Source organism: Lates calcarifer, linkage group LG7_1 (assembly GCF_001640805.2).
Source record: "Lates calcarifer isolate ASB-BC8 linkage group LG7_1, TLL_Latcal_v3, whole genome shotgun sequence".
Lineage (NCBI taxonomy): Eukaryota > Metazoa > Chordata > Actinopteri > Centropomidae > Lates > Lates calcarifer.
In genome coordinates this window covers 18,259,286-18,278,817 of record NC_066839.1, presented here as the reverse complement: position 1 = coordinate 18,278,817, position 19,532 = coordinate 18,259,286, and the positions used below count along the sequence as shown (strand labels likewise).

At 40.3% G+C, this 19,532-nt stretch overlaps 1 protein-coding gene across 1 annotated transcript; it reads right to left on the bottom strand.

Annotated features, from left to right (window-relative positions):
• Window positions 1-2,207: 2,207 nt before the first annotated feature.
• On the bottom strand, window positions 2,208-8,392 carry LOC127142679 (SCAN domain-containing protein 3-like). Its single transcript, XM_051072090.1, has 2 exons — window positions 7,680-8,392; window positions 2,208-2,439 (listed from the first exon to the last, which is right to left on the bottom strand). The coding sequence occupies exons 1-2, from the start codon at window positions 8,141-8,143 to the stop codon at window positions 2,370-2,372; spliced, it is 534 nt and encodes a 177-aa protein (XP_050928047.1). The 5' UTR covers window positions 8,144-8,392; the 3' UTR covers window positions 2,208-2,369.
• Window positions 8,393-19,532: the final 11,140 nt, after the last annotated feature.

Sequence of the window (19,532 nt, the reverse complement as noted above, 5' to 3'; positions counted from 1 at the left end):
CCTTTACACTCTCAGATGCTTCACCTTGTAAAGAACACCTTTATGGTTCCAATCATAATGCAATCAGCTTTAGAATAATGCCAGTGGTTAGCGCTACATCTCATCACAGCCTGAAACAGAAAAGTCTGGCTACACATCATAACTTACTGGTTCAGTCATGTGAAATGTCACCATGTGGCACTGTGTAGAGGATTTACCTTGAGGGGTATGGGTTCAGAATACTGAGAATAGCTCTAGTTTTGAATCCAGAGCTGTGTGTACATGTTATCACTTCTTTTTTCCCCTACTCTTTTGTTTTCTCAACACTACTCTAATGTCTGGCTATGCAGAAATGGCACTGAAGTATTTATTTTTTCTTTTACTTTTTTTTTTTTTTTTAAAGAATGACATCAGGAGTGGAGAGGAGAAATGTCTGGCAGCTCTTTCGGAGGTTGCGGTCATGGCTGAGTGAAGTGCAGCTCCTCCTGAAATGCAGACTTGGAAGCCAGGAGGCAAGAGAACACACCAGAAATGGCAAGTTCAACACATTTTATCAAGTACAGATAGTCTGTCTCCATTGTGATATGTGTGCAGTGTTACATTTACAAATTTAATGATACTATTTTTTCAATGTATCAGTTACAGCTATGTAGAAAATGTGCAGTAAATGGAAACATGAGAGCAACTGATCTCAGGTCAATAAATGCTTTTCTTTCTCAGTGGCCCAATACACTTGTCCCAGATCCAAACTACATAACAGTTCTGTGCAGCTTTTGTGTATGTCATGGTGTTCACACTGGAAAAGACACAGAATGAACACATAATGACATATACTCAAAACACACAGTATTCATGCTAAATCCAAACAATTTATGACTGTCAATGGACACTGTTCTCCCACAGTGCAGTGCACAAAGGAAATAGAGGAGCTGCTCACAGCCCAAGCCTAAGATAGTCATGTGAAAGAAATTAAATTTAATTGTTAGTGGTGGTGACAGCTTCAGAGAAATCTTGGAAACAACAAGAAAGTATTAAATCTTAAGAGAAACATTTTGCTGTCTGTTTGTGAACTTTAATTTGCAGTGACATTCTAAAGTCATAGTTGACTGACGTGATGTCGCACATATTGTATTATTTCATGTTAGTATAAAACGGTAAGATACTGTAATTTCTTTTTGTACTTACTGATAAAAGAATAAGTACAGTATGTAGTGCATGCTGTATAAAACTAATACATACTGTTGATTTGGGAGACACCATCACACCATGGCTGCACAGTAGGTGTAGCATCAGCAGTACATTAGCAGGGCAGCCTAACTGGCTACAAAGACTCTGCCAAGCCCAGCAGAGCCTGTGTATCCAGCTGGATTCATTAAAATAGGAGCGTACCTGGAACGTTTATCTCATGAGTTTGACAGATGATTGAAAAACAAGGCTGAAATACCTTCTGTGTAGACATGACTCACCATGGCAAGTGGCTCTGTGAGGTTGTATTTAGGCATGACAGTGCTTTGTGCAAAATGTCAGCTTGTTAACATGCTCACAGTGACTAAGCTAATGTATAGAAGGTTGCAGGTTAGCAGCATGCTAACATTTAAGCTCATTTGAGACTAATGTAATTAGTTTTGCAGGGATTGGAGTATAAATCAAAGTACTGGAAATGTTTTACATTTGACCAGATCATGGTGCCAGATGAAAAGTCACAGTTCAACCTGTGGGGAATATGAATGACTTTACCAAATGTCATGGCAATCCATCCAATAGTTGTTGAGACATTTCAGTCAAAATCATAAATGTCAACCTCATCAGGATCACCCAGGTCTCTAAGGACCATCCAATAGTTGTTTAGATATTTCAGATTGGATGAAAATGGTTGACTGACCAACACTACTATCCCTAGAGCCTCACTGCTAGCATAGCTATAAATGCAACAGTACAACAGCACAGTAAATTTAATTTAACTTTAAAATGTCCTGGAAAATGTTTTGACATTAAGCTTATAACTTACAAAATGCAATGTGCAAACAATTTTAGGAAATATATGATTTAGTTTAAAAATCTACACCATAGTAACAAATCTACTTTTAATTATGGAAAAGCTTTTGAATTTTAAAATGTTAAGACATCAATCTCCTGAGAATAATTTGGGAATCTATTTTGTCCCTGGACTCCAACAGTTTCCCAACCCAGCCCCTGAAAGAAAAACACTGTATTAGATAGTCATAGCGTGTTTATTAAAGCCAAATGTGTAGAAAGACCCAAGGGTGGAGATCAATTGGATAATTCAAGGGCAAATCCAGTTGAATATCTCAGTCTTTTTTTTCTTCTTTTTTGAGTTGGAATATGAGAGCACCCTTAAAAGCTGAAAATAGATGACATTACACCGGATGTCAGCAAATGTCAGTCCTTTGAGTACAATGCAGGCCCAAGGCAGTGCTTTTAGACTTTTCCTCAGCTGAGCTGAAAAAGGAAGACAGACATTAACTCCTCTCTGCATGCTTAAATATTATATATCCACTCTCTTAACTGCCAAATATTAGGGTGGAAATGGTGGAATATTGCAAAAGCTTTTAAACATTTTCTGTGTGATGACAGTGCAGTTCCTGACTGATTTCATACAGTGGTTAAGACTTCAAAAGCGGCACAAAAGTGTAAGTAAAATACTGTGAGAGAAGTGGAAAAGTGGAACAATGTTTGTCAGAGAGATTAGTTTAACATAAACAAGGAAAATCGTGAGAGTGAGAAGCTGCTCACAAACGATTTGGCTGCCGGCTGAAAAGTAAAGTTGACCAGACCAATCAAATGCATGGCATTTGGAGGAGTTGAGGAGGCTGGCCAGAGGAAAGTAAATCTCTCAGGCTCATAGGATTTGACACTGATCCAGGTAAGAAGATGCCAAACTATCAAAACACAGCAATCCAAACAGCTTTAAAACATAAGAAGAAAACCACTGTTAAAACTCAAACTTCCTGACAGCTCATGGAAGAAATGACTCACTGCGGTGAGCTATTTATCGGCTCTTTTTTCTTAATTATACGCTCTTATTTTCTGTTTTCAAACAGCTACAGAAGTCTTTGTTCATAACAGTAGAAAAAATCTATTGTGTTATTTCCTAACACATTCCCATCATAAATTTGAAGCCCATGTTCATAAAAGCCTGACGACCCTTATATCTTCCAACAGTTCCCACAAGTTCCATCATAGCTCTGCTATCTTTCCTACAGTTTATTGCTCCCAGATGCTATAAAACTCTGCAGCCCTGTTGTCACCCAAGGTGATGACGATTACAATCACACAACGGCTCCATTCGCTGTGACAGACAGTCAGATCTCACGTACAGTATCATAAACATTCTCTTATCAGAGCTTGTCATTGACAGCCTCATTCAGAGAGCTTCAGCTGCCTCTCCATTTCACATACACATTTTCATACGTACCAAGCATTCTGTTATTGCTCCCGCTGTTTGACAAATGACAGGTCTGCGTTTGTTTTTGTATTTACTATAATCTATGTATATATACATTGGCATGCATACAGAGTGCTCTGTGTGTGGCTGGGGAGGGTGGTTTCTGCCTGCAAATGTGCATGCGGGAGTGTTTCTGTGCCGGAGAAGTATACAAATGTGTGTGTGTGTGTGTGTGTGTGTGTGTGTGTGTGTGTGTGTGTGTGTGTGTGTAGGCATTGTGTTTCCTGTCAGGCTCTGCAGCTCCATGGAAGCAAAGTCCATCAGGCAGGCAGGCACTGCTGTGGGCTTATTGAATGTTGGTTCAGGCCTGCAGGGAGTGAGTGCTCAGGCTCCCTTAATCACTGCACAAATGCCTTTATTCATCTTCAGAACAGTGCAATTAATTTTGGTGCTGGTGTCAGAACCTTTGGGGAAATCTGACCTGTTATTGGCTCTCAGAGCCACGCATGTTCTTTCTCTCACTCTAGGTGCCAGACAGACATTCAAAACTAATTTCAAGGCTAATATTGTATTCATATTCACAGCTTCCAGAGACTCACTAAAGTTTCTTTGTTTTATATTTATGACAGAGCTGTTCATCCTGGACCCTGCTTTTGTATAAAAAGCTGAAAGAAGTATTAAAAAGAACAATTGAAAAACTCCATCTGTCAGCACCTAAGTGGTTTTCTGACTAATTAAAAAAGTATTCTAATTGTAATCCAAGTAACACTCACAAAATCAATCTATAAGGATTTGGCTGATGTTCCTCTTGATTTTTCTAACTTTGAGTTGCTCCCATGAAATGACCAAAAACAGTGCAGCTCTCAATACTTTTGTACTATTGTCCCTCCTGAAGATGTAAATTTTATTTTTTTATTTTATTTTAAAATAGTTTAAAATGATGTAAAAATATAAAATATTCTATAATAAATGTATGATGATGATGATGATTTCTAAAAATAGACTAAGTGGTTTCCTAAAGCAGCTGGGCACTGAGGTTAGCAAAACCTGCTAAAATGGGAGTACATAATGCATTTGTTTGAACTATTTTCAGTTGCGGACTGAAACATTTCACTAGTGAAATATTAAAGAGTTTTTACAATTTTCACATTAGCAGTGTTTATAGGACATCAAATACAGTGCCCATACAGTATATGACATTCTGGTCTTTTTGTTGGATTTGTTGACAAAAAAAAGTACCACCATCCTTTTAATAGTCATTCATATAACTGCACTACAAATAATAAATTAAACTGATTATTATTACTTAATACATTGTAGAAACTATTACTTATGAACTGCAACTAATGTCATGTACATTGTAAAATTAACTGAAATGCAGTTGAGTAGCACAATGTTTAAGATGCATGTTTTTCTAATAACTATAAATCATGTTATAGTTAATGGTTTTGTGGTTATTTCTGAATAATAATAATTTCTAAATAAGCATCATCTGGGATCCTTACAATAAATTTTAAACTATTGTTTTCATGTCTAATGGAGAGCAAATGTACTGTAAAAGAATAAAAAATACAAAAAAATAATAAATACAGCTCACTTGCTCTTTGTACAATAATTCAAATAATTTCCAGTGCCATCAAGCACTCATGCAATCTCAAAACAAGGCCAGTTGCTTGAAATCCCCCACTTTGCCTCTGCACTAAATCTGAACGTCTGAAGTAAAATACCTTCAAGTAAAAGCAATCATTCTGGATACAATTAAAGAAACCTTTCCAAGCTCGCAAAGTTTTACAACACTGTACTTGTCATCTCTGACCGAGTAGAGGAGGAGAGTCTGATACACAAGAGCTTTGAGGACCTCCGAGCTGCCGTGCTGTTGCTCAGGGTGAATCATGACATAGATTGATTTAAACCTGAGAGAAACCAGATGCAACCACAGCAGTTATGAATAACTGGGAGTATTAGCGGGCCCAGATTTTTTGGCCATACGGCTTCAATAAGTGCCGTAATCACCAGGCTTCTTAATACTGAAGTGCCTCTCGAAGGGTCATACAAGGTTATTAAACATGGAACGTGTTATTTATAGAGGATGATATGCCATGTTTTTCAGTGCTGGTGGACATGGTGAGGTTTGCTGATATAGTTTATGGCCTTTACTTCAAAGTACTAAACCTCTGAAAAGTTTACAGAAATCATTACACACAAAACCAGTTTAACAATATTTGTTACAAAGTAGCCAGACTTTGTTAAACGTAGCCATACTTAGTAGCCGGTGACAGGTGACACAAAGTCACCACGTGAATCTTATCTATTCAAGATAGCATATCATGTAAAGCCACAAGCAGTGGTACAACCACAACAAAACTGAAACTAGTTAGAGCAGGATAAACATGATTTTAACCCACTATCAAATACAATGCCTCTCTGAAATGCAGCCACTAGCAAGCTAATTGTAACTAATGTGCATTTTCTTTGTTTGCAAAAGCCAATCAAAAGTTAATTGGCTAACTACAGCTGCTACACTATATTCAAATGTTACCCACATATAACACAACCAACACACACTACTTCACCAGATCAGCAACTAGCAAAAATACTGGCAGTGCAAACATAATGTAAGTCTAGCTGGAGAAAAGTCCCCACATAAAAGAAACTTAACAGCAGCCACACACTGACTTTCACTTTGAGGAACACAACTCCAGGTGTTGCATGTCAACAGCAAACTGGCTAACTCAACACAACCTAAAACCCAGGGTAAAGCTGTTTACCAAAATTGGCATTTTAGGAAAACATATCATGGACTGGGAGCGGCTCTCTAACTACCAGAGTTAGAGAGAGAAAAAAAGAGGCTTGATACTCAACTTTATGCGAAAGGTTTACAGTTCTTTGAAGCATATATTTTGTCAAACTGTTTTAGCCTCCTTGATTATCAGAAAGTAAATTCAGTCCCATTTCAAAATGTTAAATATTTGCAACAGTGTTTGAAGTGTTTTTCTCAGGTCCATACAGGAGCCAGCAGTCGGTTTAGAGAGTTGACAGGACAAATATCAACAAACAGGGAGAGGGAAAAAATGACTCTTCCTCGAGTGACTCCCAGAGGATGTCAAGTGAGAGTGTGTGCATGCGAGCCTGAGTGTAGCTGTTATTGTGGATGTGAGGATTTGTGTGAGCATCTGTATATGTGTGTACAAACATGTGTGTGCATGCTGTTTATTAATGTGCACATGTGTCTGCCAAACATCTGGCCCTACCCCGGTGACTGAACATTTACACAGTACACACAGGTCAAAACAACAACTGCCAAATAAGTCATTAGGAGTGAGTTTATGAAAGTAACAGCATATGCTCCCAAAAGCTAATCATTATTTACCTTCATGCGTTTCCTTCCTCCACCTTTTCCCAAAATCACTTATGGATGACCCCATTTGGATCCACTCATCTAACACATTACATTACAGCCTTGCCAGTTGCAGTCTCCTAATATTTACATTGTAATGGAAGGTGATCTGATGCTTTTGTCCAAACCCACTCTGTCTCTCTTTTCAGACAAATGATTTCTTTAAGCACGGAGCACCCCAAGTGTATAAAAGGCATTTCATCTTGGGGCTGTCATGGCACAGATCCCACTCATTCCCTCATCTCCTTCTAATTATGCAGCGGTCCGTATTTTAAATTGCTCCATAAAACGTGTTTCATGTAAAAAAGTAAGGGCACGGAACCCAATTAGCGCTGGAGCAATGAGAAAGCATGCTGTTCCTGCTCAATAGAGTCAATTATAACTGGACGTGTAGGTGTGCGTGTGTGTGTGTGCATGTGTGTGAGAGTGAAATGAGCCACGTGGGACTCATCTCCACCTGAATTGACAGAATCACACAGCCAGCGCCTGGGCCATATTTTCATGGGGCATTAGGAACTGGTATTTAATTGCAAGCAGATTCAGTAAATTGATTTTGATTCAAATTGACCTGCAAATGTGGCATTTAGTACAAAAGATGAGTATAAAAGAGCTTCTAAAGCCAGATTTTGCTTTTGAAACTGTTAAACTGTAATTCATCTTGCTTTTGTAAGAGGATGAAAAGATGTATACTTTTGGTACTGAACAACCCTGTCCCTTGATTTAATGTTGAATGTGCTGTTAATACAGTACTATAAAGTACATGATAGTAAACATTAACGTTAAACCGAATTTTACAGAAGGTATGACGAATAAAAATCGGCTAAAGCAGCGGTCCTTTTTTTGCACGGGGGGTAGATTCAGTATAAAAACAAACAAACGATAAGAAATACCACTCACCATAACGCAGAATCAGAGGGAGCAAGTTCACGGCAGATGTCCTTAGCAGCAGGCAGCATCAGCTCTTCACCAACAGTGAAAGGACGCCTCTTAGCTTTAGCAACGTTAGCCACGAAGTACGGTGCTCTCTGGGCAGCTACACCTGCTGCTGTGGTGGTCCTGAAGACTTGCTTCTGTCCGTCCGTTTCTCCGTTCTGTCCTGTCCGTTTTTCTTTGAAGAACAAGAGTTCTGTCTTGTCTTCTAATGCAGGGTGCTTTGTCTCTATGTGTTGAAGCAGTTTTGAAGGCTTCATTGCCTCATTTGATAGCCTGTCGCCACATATCATGTACAGGGGGCCTGGAGCACGTGAATCACCTGTCAGGATAAGGCCGTATTTTAAGTAGGACTCCTGGTATTTCCCATTAAATGCAGTTTTGTTTTTCTTGACAGTCTTAGACTTTTCTGCTGTTTCATCGTTGGGCATTTCCCTCTTTCAAAGAAACTCTTCACAGACATTTGTGTTTTACTCTTTAGCTAGTTAGCTAGCTGTTTTTATTTGTCGGACGTCACAGCCATGACAGAGATCGGTGTGTGTCAAGCGGTATCAGGAAGCACAGACGGATGTAATGGACAGACATTCCGGTCATTTTTCAAAATAAAACACCCGACAGACGCCAATAGTCAATAAAGTGAAATACGTTATTTATACTTTCTGTGCGGCCCGGTACCGGTCGGCCCGGTGGCTGGGGACCGCTGGGTTAAAGGATGACTCAAGTGCTCTACATATACTTAGTTATGACCATCAGAGCCAATAGTGAAAACAACATTTAACTGACCAAGTTAACTGCTGAAATATGGGTTTACAGTGAAATCACAAAAAAGCATTGACTACTCCTGGCTTTAAAAAAGTAGCAGTGAGGTTGTTAGCTTAGTACTTATATATCCAACAGACACAGAACCATAAAACTAAAAAAAAAATGAGCTTAATGATGCTAAAGTGCTCCAGAGAACTGAGGGGAACTGCAGAATTGTTTGCTAATTCTCTGTGGCTTTGTCACCACAAGCGAACATTACACATATGAATTTTTCCACTGTTAATATAAAGACTAACAATGGAGGTTCAGATTTAGGGTTAGGGAAAGATTGTAGACATGATTAAACATGGAAAATGACAAAAGTGAATTGAGGCAGGACACTCACAATGAACATGACAATAAAAGCTTGATTGTAACAGCCAGTGCAATTCACTTGTATTTGAACATTTTGAGGACACAGTGTCTCACTGAATGTGTTCACAGCATTGTTTGCTTTAAAAATCACTGAAGTTCTCTTCCAAACATTACTTTTTTCTCCAGCACCAGTAGCAGACACTGGAGACTGCGATTACTGATTTTTAACATGCTGCTTGGTCTCACACAGTAGCACACTCCCTCACTCACACACACACACACACACACACACACACCGGCAGATAAGTTGTAGTTAGCCATTCTCAGGCTGTGCGTTGTCAAGGACTGCTTCGGCTATTGATCTCCACTCTTCAATAACTAATGCGTCTCCTGACCTTGGCTACATATTAAGAAGAGTTTGGCCCATTTAGAGCAGAGAGGGGGGAATGAAGCATCAACAACTGATTTGGCACAAACTGCCTCACAGAAGCGATTAAAGCTCCAGATTTCAATGAGCCATTTAGCTCCTTTCTTAGCTTTCGGGTGAAGTGCTCAATGTAAGATTAATTGTTTTATCTGAGCCAGAGTGCTGGGGATGATTTCTACTTTCCTAACCTGCAGCAAAAGAGACCGTGTTTTCTTTATCTTGCTGGTGGCCACATTTCCATTATAATATTAATATATGTATTTGTCACCTTCTAGCCTGCAAACATATATTAATAATGTTCAAGTGTTTTTCTGGTCTTCTATTATGGCAGTTAAAAACATTCTACCATATCAAAAAACCTGGCATCACACTTACCAATGAAAGAGTATTCATTAATCTCCAATCTTTTCATAATAACTTAAATAAAATAAAGAAAATTAGGGTCTTCAGTTTCTTCACTCACCCTGAGTACCTTTGCTGTTTATATCCGTGAGACAGGAGCAGGTCAGTCGTGTTAATCATGTCCTTTCATTCCTTTTTTTTCCATCTTCATTTTGCACCTCACTTCCCCCTGCCACTCCATCCGCAGGTCAGTGGCACTATTGATTTACACCCCTCACCTAATCACTTAGGTAACATTTCCCTGGCGGCTGCGTTTTCCCCCCATGATTCATAGCCAAGCAGTGAAATCTCCCAGTTGCCACTAATTAAGCGTAAGGTCGGCCTTTAATCATCACCTGCTTGTGCATCGTGAGCGATTGCCCTTGCTGATCCGACGCCTTGCTGAAAAGCTCTACAAGACGAGGCCTGTCGGAGGGGAAAAAAGCATATTTTTATTCGAGCTGTGATGACTGATTATAAGTTCTGTCATTGCCGTGGCTTGAAAGACATCCCTTTTGTTATTTGAGGGAATGTGAGAAACAAATGAAAGAGAAATACCACGGAAAAATCTTCCTTGGATATTTTCTCGACTTGATAATTGAACTTGATGTGAGCAGATGCTTGACTGAATCATCTGTCTGTTTTTAATCTTCTCTGCTTCTTACACTTCACACTCCCACAAGTGCACACACATACACACACACACGAACTTACACACATGCACACCGGTATGCATATTATACTGGCTACCCACAACCAACTCATTCCAACTGACGTTTATGTGCTATAAGTGCCACTTTGGTCCTATGTGTGATGATTTAACCGCTTTCGACACTAGCCAAGAGCCCCCTCTCCCCCTATACTCCCTCTCACACCCACATGCACACACATATTGGCCAATCCACACATGGAAACTCTATAATGAGTGACTGTAGGCATGGGTTTAACCTTTAGCTGTGTGTGTGCGTGTGTGTGTGTGTGTGTGTGTGTGTGTGAAGCTAGTGAAAGAGTGGCCTTTTTGCAGATATTTTTTATCCTACAAATTCTCTCTTCGCCTTCCCCACTCCACAGGGAGGTCAGAGGTCAGGGAGGGCTACAGAGCCGATTATTGTTGTTGGGGATTATTGTCACTCTCGGGATTTCCAATAAAAGCACTGTCCCCCAACTAAACACAATGCTTATGTGAGGCCACCACTGCTCCAGCACATCATTAACTCTGAAATAGAGCTCATTTCAACCATGCAGGCAGTCAGTATCCCACACAACCATACATGTATGACGCCTATATAAACAGCTTGCTTTGTCATTAAAAATCCAAGCAGTGTGATATTTCCTTTCAGATGAATTCATATGCCATTTGGGATGTTATACTTTGTCATTTGTCATATACTACATTTGCAATTGCTGTTATTTACATCTTAGCATGCCTGCAAGCCCTCTTGATAAATTGAAGCTAAAATGGGAAAGCTAGACACATCAAGGAAAGATTCATTTTTCATTATTCTCAAGTCTCACGTTTGCAGTTTTAAAAATTCCTAGAAAATCTGGCTGTTTGAGTAGAACAAGAATGTTTTTCTGTAAACTAGGTCTTCTTCAAAGTCAAGTAAGTTCATGGAGTTTGGTCACAAATCTTAGTTCACTTCACATGTCACTCTCAGGAGGTCAAACATTGGTGCTTTATGGAGGAACACTGGAGGAAAGGAGCATTTACAGCCACATATCACTGGTCTGTGGCCATCACAGTCAATTCCTGTAGTGCCAGAACAAAGGAAAAAAAATTGTCCACCAGTGTCCCGGGTGATGTATGTCTGAGCAGAGGGTAATTGCAACAGGCACAGGAAGATGACTGCTGTGCACAGAGGCAGCATCTAGCCTATGAAAGTGGCAGACAGGGAGGGAACAGGCGTGGAAGTGGTCCATCCGCTGGAGAGAGGACTTGTGATGGATGGGGTGCAAGAATGCCAGACTCCCTCCAAGAGATTGAGAGCAATTCTCTCAGTGCCAAAGTGGCAGAAACAAATGGCTGAGATAGAGCTTGGGTCGCATTGTTATGAACTCCCAGACACTGATGCCTTTCAGGTCGTGCAGCCTCTCTGGAGGTTTTGAGAGACCTGGCTGACTGGGTAAATGGCCGGTTGGCAACCTCACAGAGTGTTGGTCGAGACTCACATCTGCCTGTCGAGACACATCAAACCCTCTCAGCAAAGAAGAAGCCCAGACTCAGCCAGTATTAAGTGCAATGGATGTCTCCATAATCATGACCATTTCCTGGCAATGGCTGAGGGGGAATATTTTATTATTTTTTTCTTAAAGCGAAAATCCATATTAAGACCAAGTGCACATGTGTTTGTCCTATGATCTTAGGAATTTGAGCCAATTCTAAACACAGTAACAGGCTCCCTCTTAAAAACTAGAAACAGAGTAGCAAAACTGCAGTCTCTGAAGGCATCAAATGACTGCACTTCATTGAAAATTGAGTGAGAATGATTTTGTGGCCAATGTGACAGCACCCCTGGGTGACTGGTTGAATACAAAATTTGTTTCAAGCTCAGGCCTGTTAGAATCAAATACAGTGTTAAAGCTAAAATCACTCCTGAAAGTAAATGTCAGAATGCTAGTTGAAGTTTTTGGTTTGGACTGGAAGAGAGTTCCTCGTTCTTCCAGGTTAACAATCCTGGAGATTTCACTTCTGGTTAATTTGGTGACACCTGTGGTAACATGAAGAATGTCTTAAAGGGGCTATTTGTTAATTTTTTCTTCTCAGACATGGTTTCTTGCCAGGAGCAGGTGGTGATGATGCCACCTAGCTGAGAGCTTCAGCCATTGTTGCATTCACAATAGGTTAGAATATCTCTGTAGCGCTACTTCTTCAGGGCAGTCATGCTACAGTGAGTCACTATCAGAAAGTGACAAGACAGGCCAACCAGGTTGGGGCTGATCTGTTAGCATGCTAACGTCAGTGGGAGAAAAGAAGTGATAGAACTAGCACTAAAATATTAGCGTTGCTTTCCACCACTGGAGACAGCTCTTGGTGAGTAAAGGAGTGAAGTTTAATGCTGAAATTGCAACATTTCCCCTACACTAGTAAGTAAACAGGTGTTAATACTAACATTAGCTATGTAGCAAAGGCAAAACTTACAAATAGCTCCTTTAATGTTACAAGTTCAAGTGAACTTGCTTTCTTCATAAGTACCTTAATCTGTACGTGTGTGTAAATGCCTCAGACCTGCTTTTCTGTTTCTCCAGATTGCCTCATTATGTGCCCTAAAAAATATATTGAACGGTGGAACAGTGGACTTGACAATGTAAAAACTACTAGAGAGGAAACTAATGAGTGTAAAAACATTTAATGGCTATAGCAGAATAAATGCCAAGCATAAATAATCATATCAAAAGGTTTCAACTTAAAAGCCCCAGAAAATTTGGCTTCAGGTCTTTAGTGTTTCTCTCTAAAATAAAATATTCATGACTCAATAAGCAACATTAAAAGTTTGTTAGTTGTTACTGATGAACAGTTCAACATTTAAAAGCTTGACTAATCTGCCTCATCAGTATGAATATGCTTTGATCAGATTTGATTGACTAGTGGCCTGGTAAAATGCACAGAATTTCATGTTTTTAACAACTGAACCAACTGAACTCGAGCCCTATCCACTTCAAACCAGTGAGAGAAACACATGCGAAAAAGAAAACTCTGTCATGTGAATTAACCAAAACCTTGGAACCAAACTTTGGAATCATGAAATTGGAATTCCAGTCGGCTTTTGGTTGATCTTCCCCTTTAAAATGATGCAGGTTGTTAACCCCAGAGGACAAACCAATTCATTATCCCAAAAAATGAAAAATCAGAAATGTGCTGCAACCATTTCCAGGTGATCATCTCTCTAGCGTTTCCTTATTGGAAACCTATTCTATTCGATTGATTTCCCTGGGAGACTTGTCAGTTCTCATTCATTTTTCAATTTGCAATTGCATCAGCGCAGGCCCACAGCCTTTGTTGAATCATAAAAAGCCTGTTTTCTTGGCCACTGCCCCACATCCCAAACTGCAAACCTATGATCTGGCTGCCAAATCAACCATGTGATATATTGATGCGATGCAGAATTGTGACAACCTAGCGACAGATAGCAGGCTGTCCGAAAAGACAGAGGAGAGGAGGGAGGTTCTCAATTGTTGTTTCTGACATAATTGTGCCCTTGGTTGATTTCTATCCTCAGTGAATGTGGGTGCTGTTTATAAAGTCTGTCCCCATTTCTTCCTCCTCTTTCGTGCTCTCAGAGACAGACAGGCTCAGAACAGCCTTTGTCTTGATGTATTAATTACGTGGCACTTCTTCCTCCACCAGCGTGAACCAAAGGGGGAAAGATGGGGACTGTTTCTTCGAGTGTGGGGGAACAGTTCCGTCCTCCTCCTCTCATCACAGTGGCAGAAGGTGCAGCAGATTAGGTGTCAGATGATATTTAATGTGAAGAGGGCCTGTCTCTTTCCCTGACATCCTCTCCTGGGTGCACTGCTGCACGGCACCGATACTCCACCGCTCTCAATCCAGGTCTCATCAGATGGCACTCAAGTCAGAGGCAGAGAGAAAGAAAGAGAACATATGGCAGGGAGGAAGAACAAAGATAGCGACGGACAGAAAAAGAGGCTGAAGAGAGGAGGAGATGTGAAATGGGGAAGGGAAGTCATTAACAGGAAGTGAAGGAGAGAAAAAGAAAAAAGTGGGAGTGGGAGATGTGAAAAGAATGCATACTGAGATGGTAGGCGAGGATAGATCAAGAGATGGAAGCATAAAGAGAAAAAGATGGAGGGAAAGAGGAGAAGAATCCCAGTTTTTCTGTAAAAAAACAACAACAACAACAAACAAACAAAACACACTAAGCTCAGGCTCTTTGCTGAAGCTTACAGTAGCTGAATGGTTGTGACAGTATGGGAGATAAGAGAATGAGAAGGGGATGGCCACAGAAGAGGTGTGAAATACCCCGGGATGAAAATACCTATCCTTAGAGAGAAAAGGGGAGGAAAAGAGCTGTGGGTCTCCTCAGATGTGCTTCCTGGATGGGAATGGCAGAGGACTGGAGCTGCAAGAAAGCGTGACAGGATGCAGACCCGCAGGTCGTGGAATCAATTTAAATGGTATCGCTCCACTCCTCCTCTTTCTACTTCTCCTCCTACTCCACCTCCTTTTTCATCTTCCACTCTTTCAGCCTCACAGCTTTTCTCTGCTTCTCTCTGTCTGCTTACCTTACCCCACTGTTTTGCAGGAGAGGGAGAGAATATTCCATGGTAGCAAGCAGTGCAGCTTTGCTTTGAACGCCAAATTTACTGCTCTTTACACATCTGAGTGCTCTTTTTCTGCATCAATTATATTTTAAAAAGACATCAGGGGTAGCCACACACATTTGTAAAGTAGGCTGCTAGTGTTTCTCCCTCACTGATTTTAAGATTTTCTGCCCCTTTTAGGCCTGCAAATGAAAGTCAAAAACAAGATAGTTGTGTCCCTTGACTTTAAAACAGTTTCATTTAAAGTAATGGATTGGGTCAGTGAAAAGAGAAATATAAGTACGTCCCTGCACTGACTTGATAGTTTCATCAAGAAGACCAATGAACTGTGATGGCTGCAGACACATCTACCTTAAAAAGTCAGCACACTTACTGCAATTGTTACTGAATATTGCCCACAGGGCGGCTGTATGTGGCTATATAAGGGGCCTTGGACAAAATGAATGTTGTGGGATCAGATTGTGGCTTATGATTGTTACTTGCCCCTGCATGTCCTGGAGATCTATATAAGTGTGAATTTACTGTAATTGCTGTTTTGACCTCAAGAGTAATGTGGCTTTAAAGGTACTAATGTTGGTCAGTCAGTAGTTTGGTCATATGGTCCAACCACTTTCTTCCAGAGCAAATATTTGAAATTCAACATGAATTTTGGACAGACATTTATGGCTACTAGATGATGAATTGTGGATTTGCATTTTATCTAGTACCACTAACAGGGAAATTCCACTCGTCCAATACTTTTCTTCATTAAAAGACTCTTAGAAACACATCTACATGCTAAATTTTGTTTAACTGAATGTTGCTATATTGAAGTGGTAATATGCTAACATCCAGTTTGAAACATAAGGTTGATACACAAGATGTAGCATATGAACATTATCTGGCAGGGCTTCTTGCACGATTGTACTTTTAGTCTTGTTCTATATTCTGTATTTATCTGTTGTTGAAAGTATCTACTTTACATAATTGTTTAGATATTTTGTGGACTGATATCAACTAAATACATTGAGATCCATTAGAATCACACCTGAAAATGAATTACAACAGGAATCTATTTGTCGGTAGAGGAATACAGATAAAGTACATCACAAAGGTTTGTAAAGGACTAACTTCAGAATTGCTAACTCAGCCAAATATTGCAACAATAAATTCTAAAAATGCTGTTTTTGTATAGAAGATTTCTGCATTGTCATGGTACAAGTGAAGTTTTTACTTTGTCAGAATGTTGCCACGTGTGCCACACTCACCCAGTCTAGGGATATTGCAGAGGGGAATAACACCTTTGGCGTTACAAGCGATCTGGCAGATGGTCAACTCTGATTGAATTCTCCCCCCATCTCTTCCCTGCCTCCACAAGCTTCACTGCACGTTTCACATCTTGGCCCGATGCTGTCCTTTGTGTCCCACGTGGGTGGAAAAGCAAAGGCTAGCTGATCTACACACAAGTCAATGCCCAGCATGTCCCTGCGGCTTTGGCCACTATCCTGAATCGAAGAAATAAAATCTTTGGACTTGATTCACCTTTATTCCTCCTGACAAATGGCCTCAGACAGCCCTCAGTCTTTCTCCAGCACAATTCTGCACTCAAGTAAAATAAAGGAGAAAGGTATCTTTGTGTTAGTTTCTTGATCTAGTAAGGATTCGACTTTCTCTGTCGGCCATGCGGCACCCTTGTTACATGTTGTGCATCAGTATGTGGCCAGTTCCACATGCTTATATAGGTGTTTGCATGCGTTTCTGTGTGACTGCATGTTGATATGTCTGTGCACTCATGCTGGCATCAAGAGCCAGAGTCTGCCAGTGGGGCGTAGCCTTGTCTGTCCATCTGTCAAACCTGGAGAGCTCCCACTCTGCGACTCCTGTGGCTGTCAGGGCACTTTGCCCTCCACAGTGTGTTGCTCTCCTCCCATCCTCCCTCTCTCTCCCCTTCCTTCCCTCCCCCCTCCTTCCACCTCTCCTCCTCCTCACAGCTGCCTCCTCAGCTGTGTCCACTGGCCATCGTCCCACTCCTCGGAGCATGTCCTGTTTATCTCATGCAGCTCGAGCAGCAATCACACCCGCACGTTAACACACAAGACGCACATAAATACTATATGCATGCTGACACACTTAAACGGGTATAAACTTAAAATGAAGCTCACAGACATACACACACACCCAACTGTCCCATGTGAGTCTGTGAGATGCAGTTTTTTGTCTTTGCACGTCTGCTATTTAGGTCTGTGTAAAGTTATTCAGCCAAAGACAACAACACCCACCTCACTATTTGCAGGTTTATTCCACTTGAAAGCAAGTAACTACACCTGTCAAACTGCTATTGAACAAAACATCAGTCTTCTTGCTCCATATAATCCCTGATCCTGCACTATGACTACTATACTTACACAAAGCATAGGAATCCATGTTCTTAAGGCGATACACAAAGGAAAACAGCTTTATTAACACTAAACAGTCAACAGGCATCTCTTATAATCCTAATAAAAAAAATTTACTGGAGAACTGTAGCCTATATTTTTATGCTAATATTCAAGCACTTTTAGTTACCTAAGATTTTCAGTGCAGGACTTTTACCTGTAATTAAGCCTTTGGATGCTGTTAGATGCTTACTCTGTTGGGTCTAAATACTTTGCTCCACCACCGACGCCAATATAGTGAATGAGTGGTGAAATTTAAATAGTTTCGCTAATATAATCAAAAATACAATGTAAATGTATCAATGTAAATGGTTCTTGCTCATGCAAGAACCATTCATATGAGCAGATTTGTTCTTAAGTGCTATGTATTAGTAATTTAAGAGAGTTCATGGCATTTACCAATTTTCTTATACTGAAACTAAATTCAGTGTCCAGAACAGTCAGAAAAAAACAGTTTGATCCTGAAATTGGAAATTATGGTCTTAACGAAAGCAAAATACTAGTCTGTTCACTGTATTATCTTCATAGCCTGCCAATTTACTGGAAGATTTTTTGGGATTTAGATTTCTTGTCATAGGGAGTTGTGAATGAAATTTGTCCATAAACAAAGTGGAACAGGACTTGTATGTCAGTTTTATGGAGCGGATTATGCTACCGTGAGATCAAATCTCACGAAAGCACACCACCTCATGAACAGGTGGTATTCATCAGGCTGAAATAAGCAATTTCCAACTCATCTCAGAGTGTATGACTTATTAGAACAGACCTCACAGTAAAAACTAAAAGAGGTTTGGGATGAAAATACAAAAATGGTCTTACATGAGATCCATGGACAGACCTCAATGTGAAGAGTTTTCATTGGAACTACTTTTTACCAAAAACAGTCCCTGTGAAGCCTGTTCACTGGCATACTTTCTATTTAGTTTAGTAAAGTAAAAATATAAAACTGCCATTTAGTGCAATGTAATTACTATGCTTTATTGTGAAATTAGACGGTTCATCAGTTGGAGAAACAGCATATTTAAAATATTGATTTCATCAGGTTCAATGAGGCATGTGCATCCATTTCAGCACACATTACTGTAATTATCGTTGGTGAAGAAATACAGGAATCAAAAGTATAAACACAAACCAAAGGTTGACTATGGGGGAAGAGCCCTGCAATGGAAGAGTGGGCACCCACAATAAAACAGATTTAATAAAGGTAGACTGACTCTGTCTTGCACTTTCCTTCTGTATTTAGAAAGCACATCTCCTCCACAACCCCAAGTAAGGAGAGCTCAGCCCGGGGCCAGAAGGCGTCTGACTGCATTCATCTCCAAGGTAAATAAACACCCAGTGGAAAAAAGGGGGGGATAATATATGGACTAACTTGCCTTAAGCATTCTTATCATTGCAATAACACTGTTTCCCATGGTTAGAAATCTGTGGCCCGAGCTGTGTTGTTCTGCTTAAATGAAATTTATTTCAGGGTGGAGATGCAGAGGAATGGAGTGAGGGGAAGCACACCAGCCAAATTTAACATGTCATAAATTACACACATATTCTTCGCTCAGCTTGCTTTGATTAGCAGCCTCAGTTAATATATCACATTTTCCAGCAGTGGCAAATTGGAAGACCAGTCAGAACACTGACACGATCTCACTTCCCTTGTGTTAGGAAAGCACTTTGTTAAGCTAGACTTCCCTTTGTGACTAATGCATGATGACAGGAAATTAGAATGTATGAAAACAAATTCAAATCCACAGCTTTAATCTCATCAGTAACTAAGAGCATTCTGTGTATTTGAGATGCATTCCTTTAATTAAGAAATTTATTGACTTCTCTCTGCACAACGGCAGCCAAAACTGGGCCGGGGCTGGTGTTTTCGGGAACGATAGCAGACTTTGAAATGCTACACTGGCTTGTCGAGATTCGCCAATCACACTGACTTCTTCCTGGCTCTGTTTCCCGACCGCAGCGTGATCACGAATCTGAGCCGGAAAATGCAGCTGGATTTGGCAGATGAAAAACTTTGAAATTGAGTTTGACAGTGTTGGAGTAGAAGTGAGTGATACTTAATACCACGGAGAGGAAGGAGAGGACAGAAGATGAGGTGAGTGATGCTGCGGATCTGGATTGTTTGTACCTGCATGCTGAGAGGCATTTCTGCCAAAGACAAATAAACAACAGACTAAAGACACTGTGCACATGTGTACATGC

Excerpts from the sequence above, each read along its gene's own strand:
- LOC127142679 (XM_051072090.1), bottom strand. The coding sequence starts at position 8,143 with ATGCCCAACGATGAAACAGCAGAAAAGTCTAAGACTGTCAAGAAAAAC. Across the intron at positions 2,440-7,679 it reads CCCTCTGATTCTGCGTTATG|CTCAGCTGAGGAAAAGTCTA; the intron begins GTGAGTGGTATT and ends TTCCTTTTTCAG.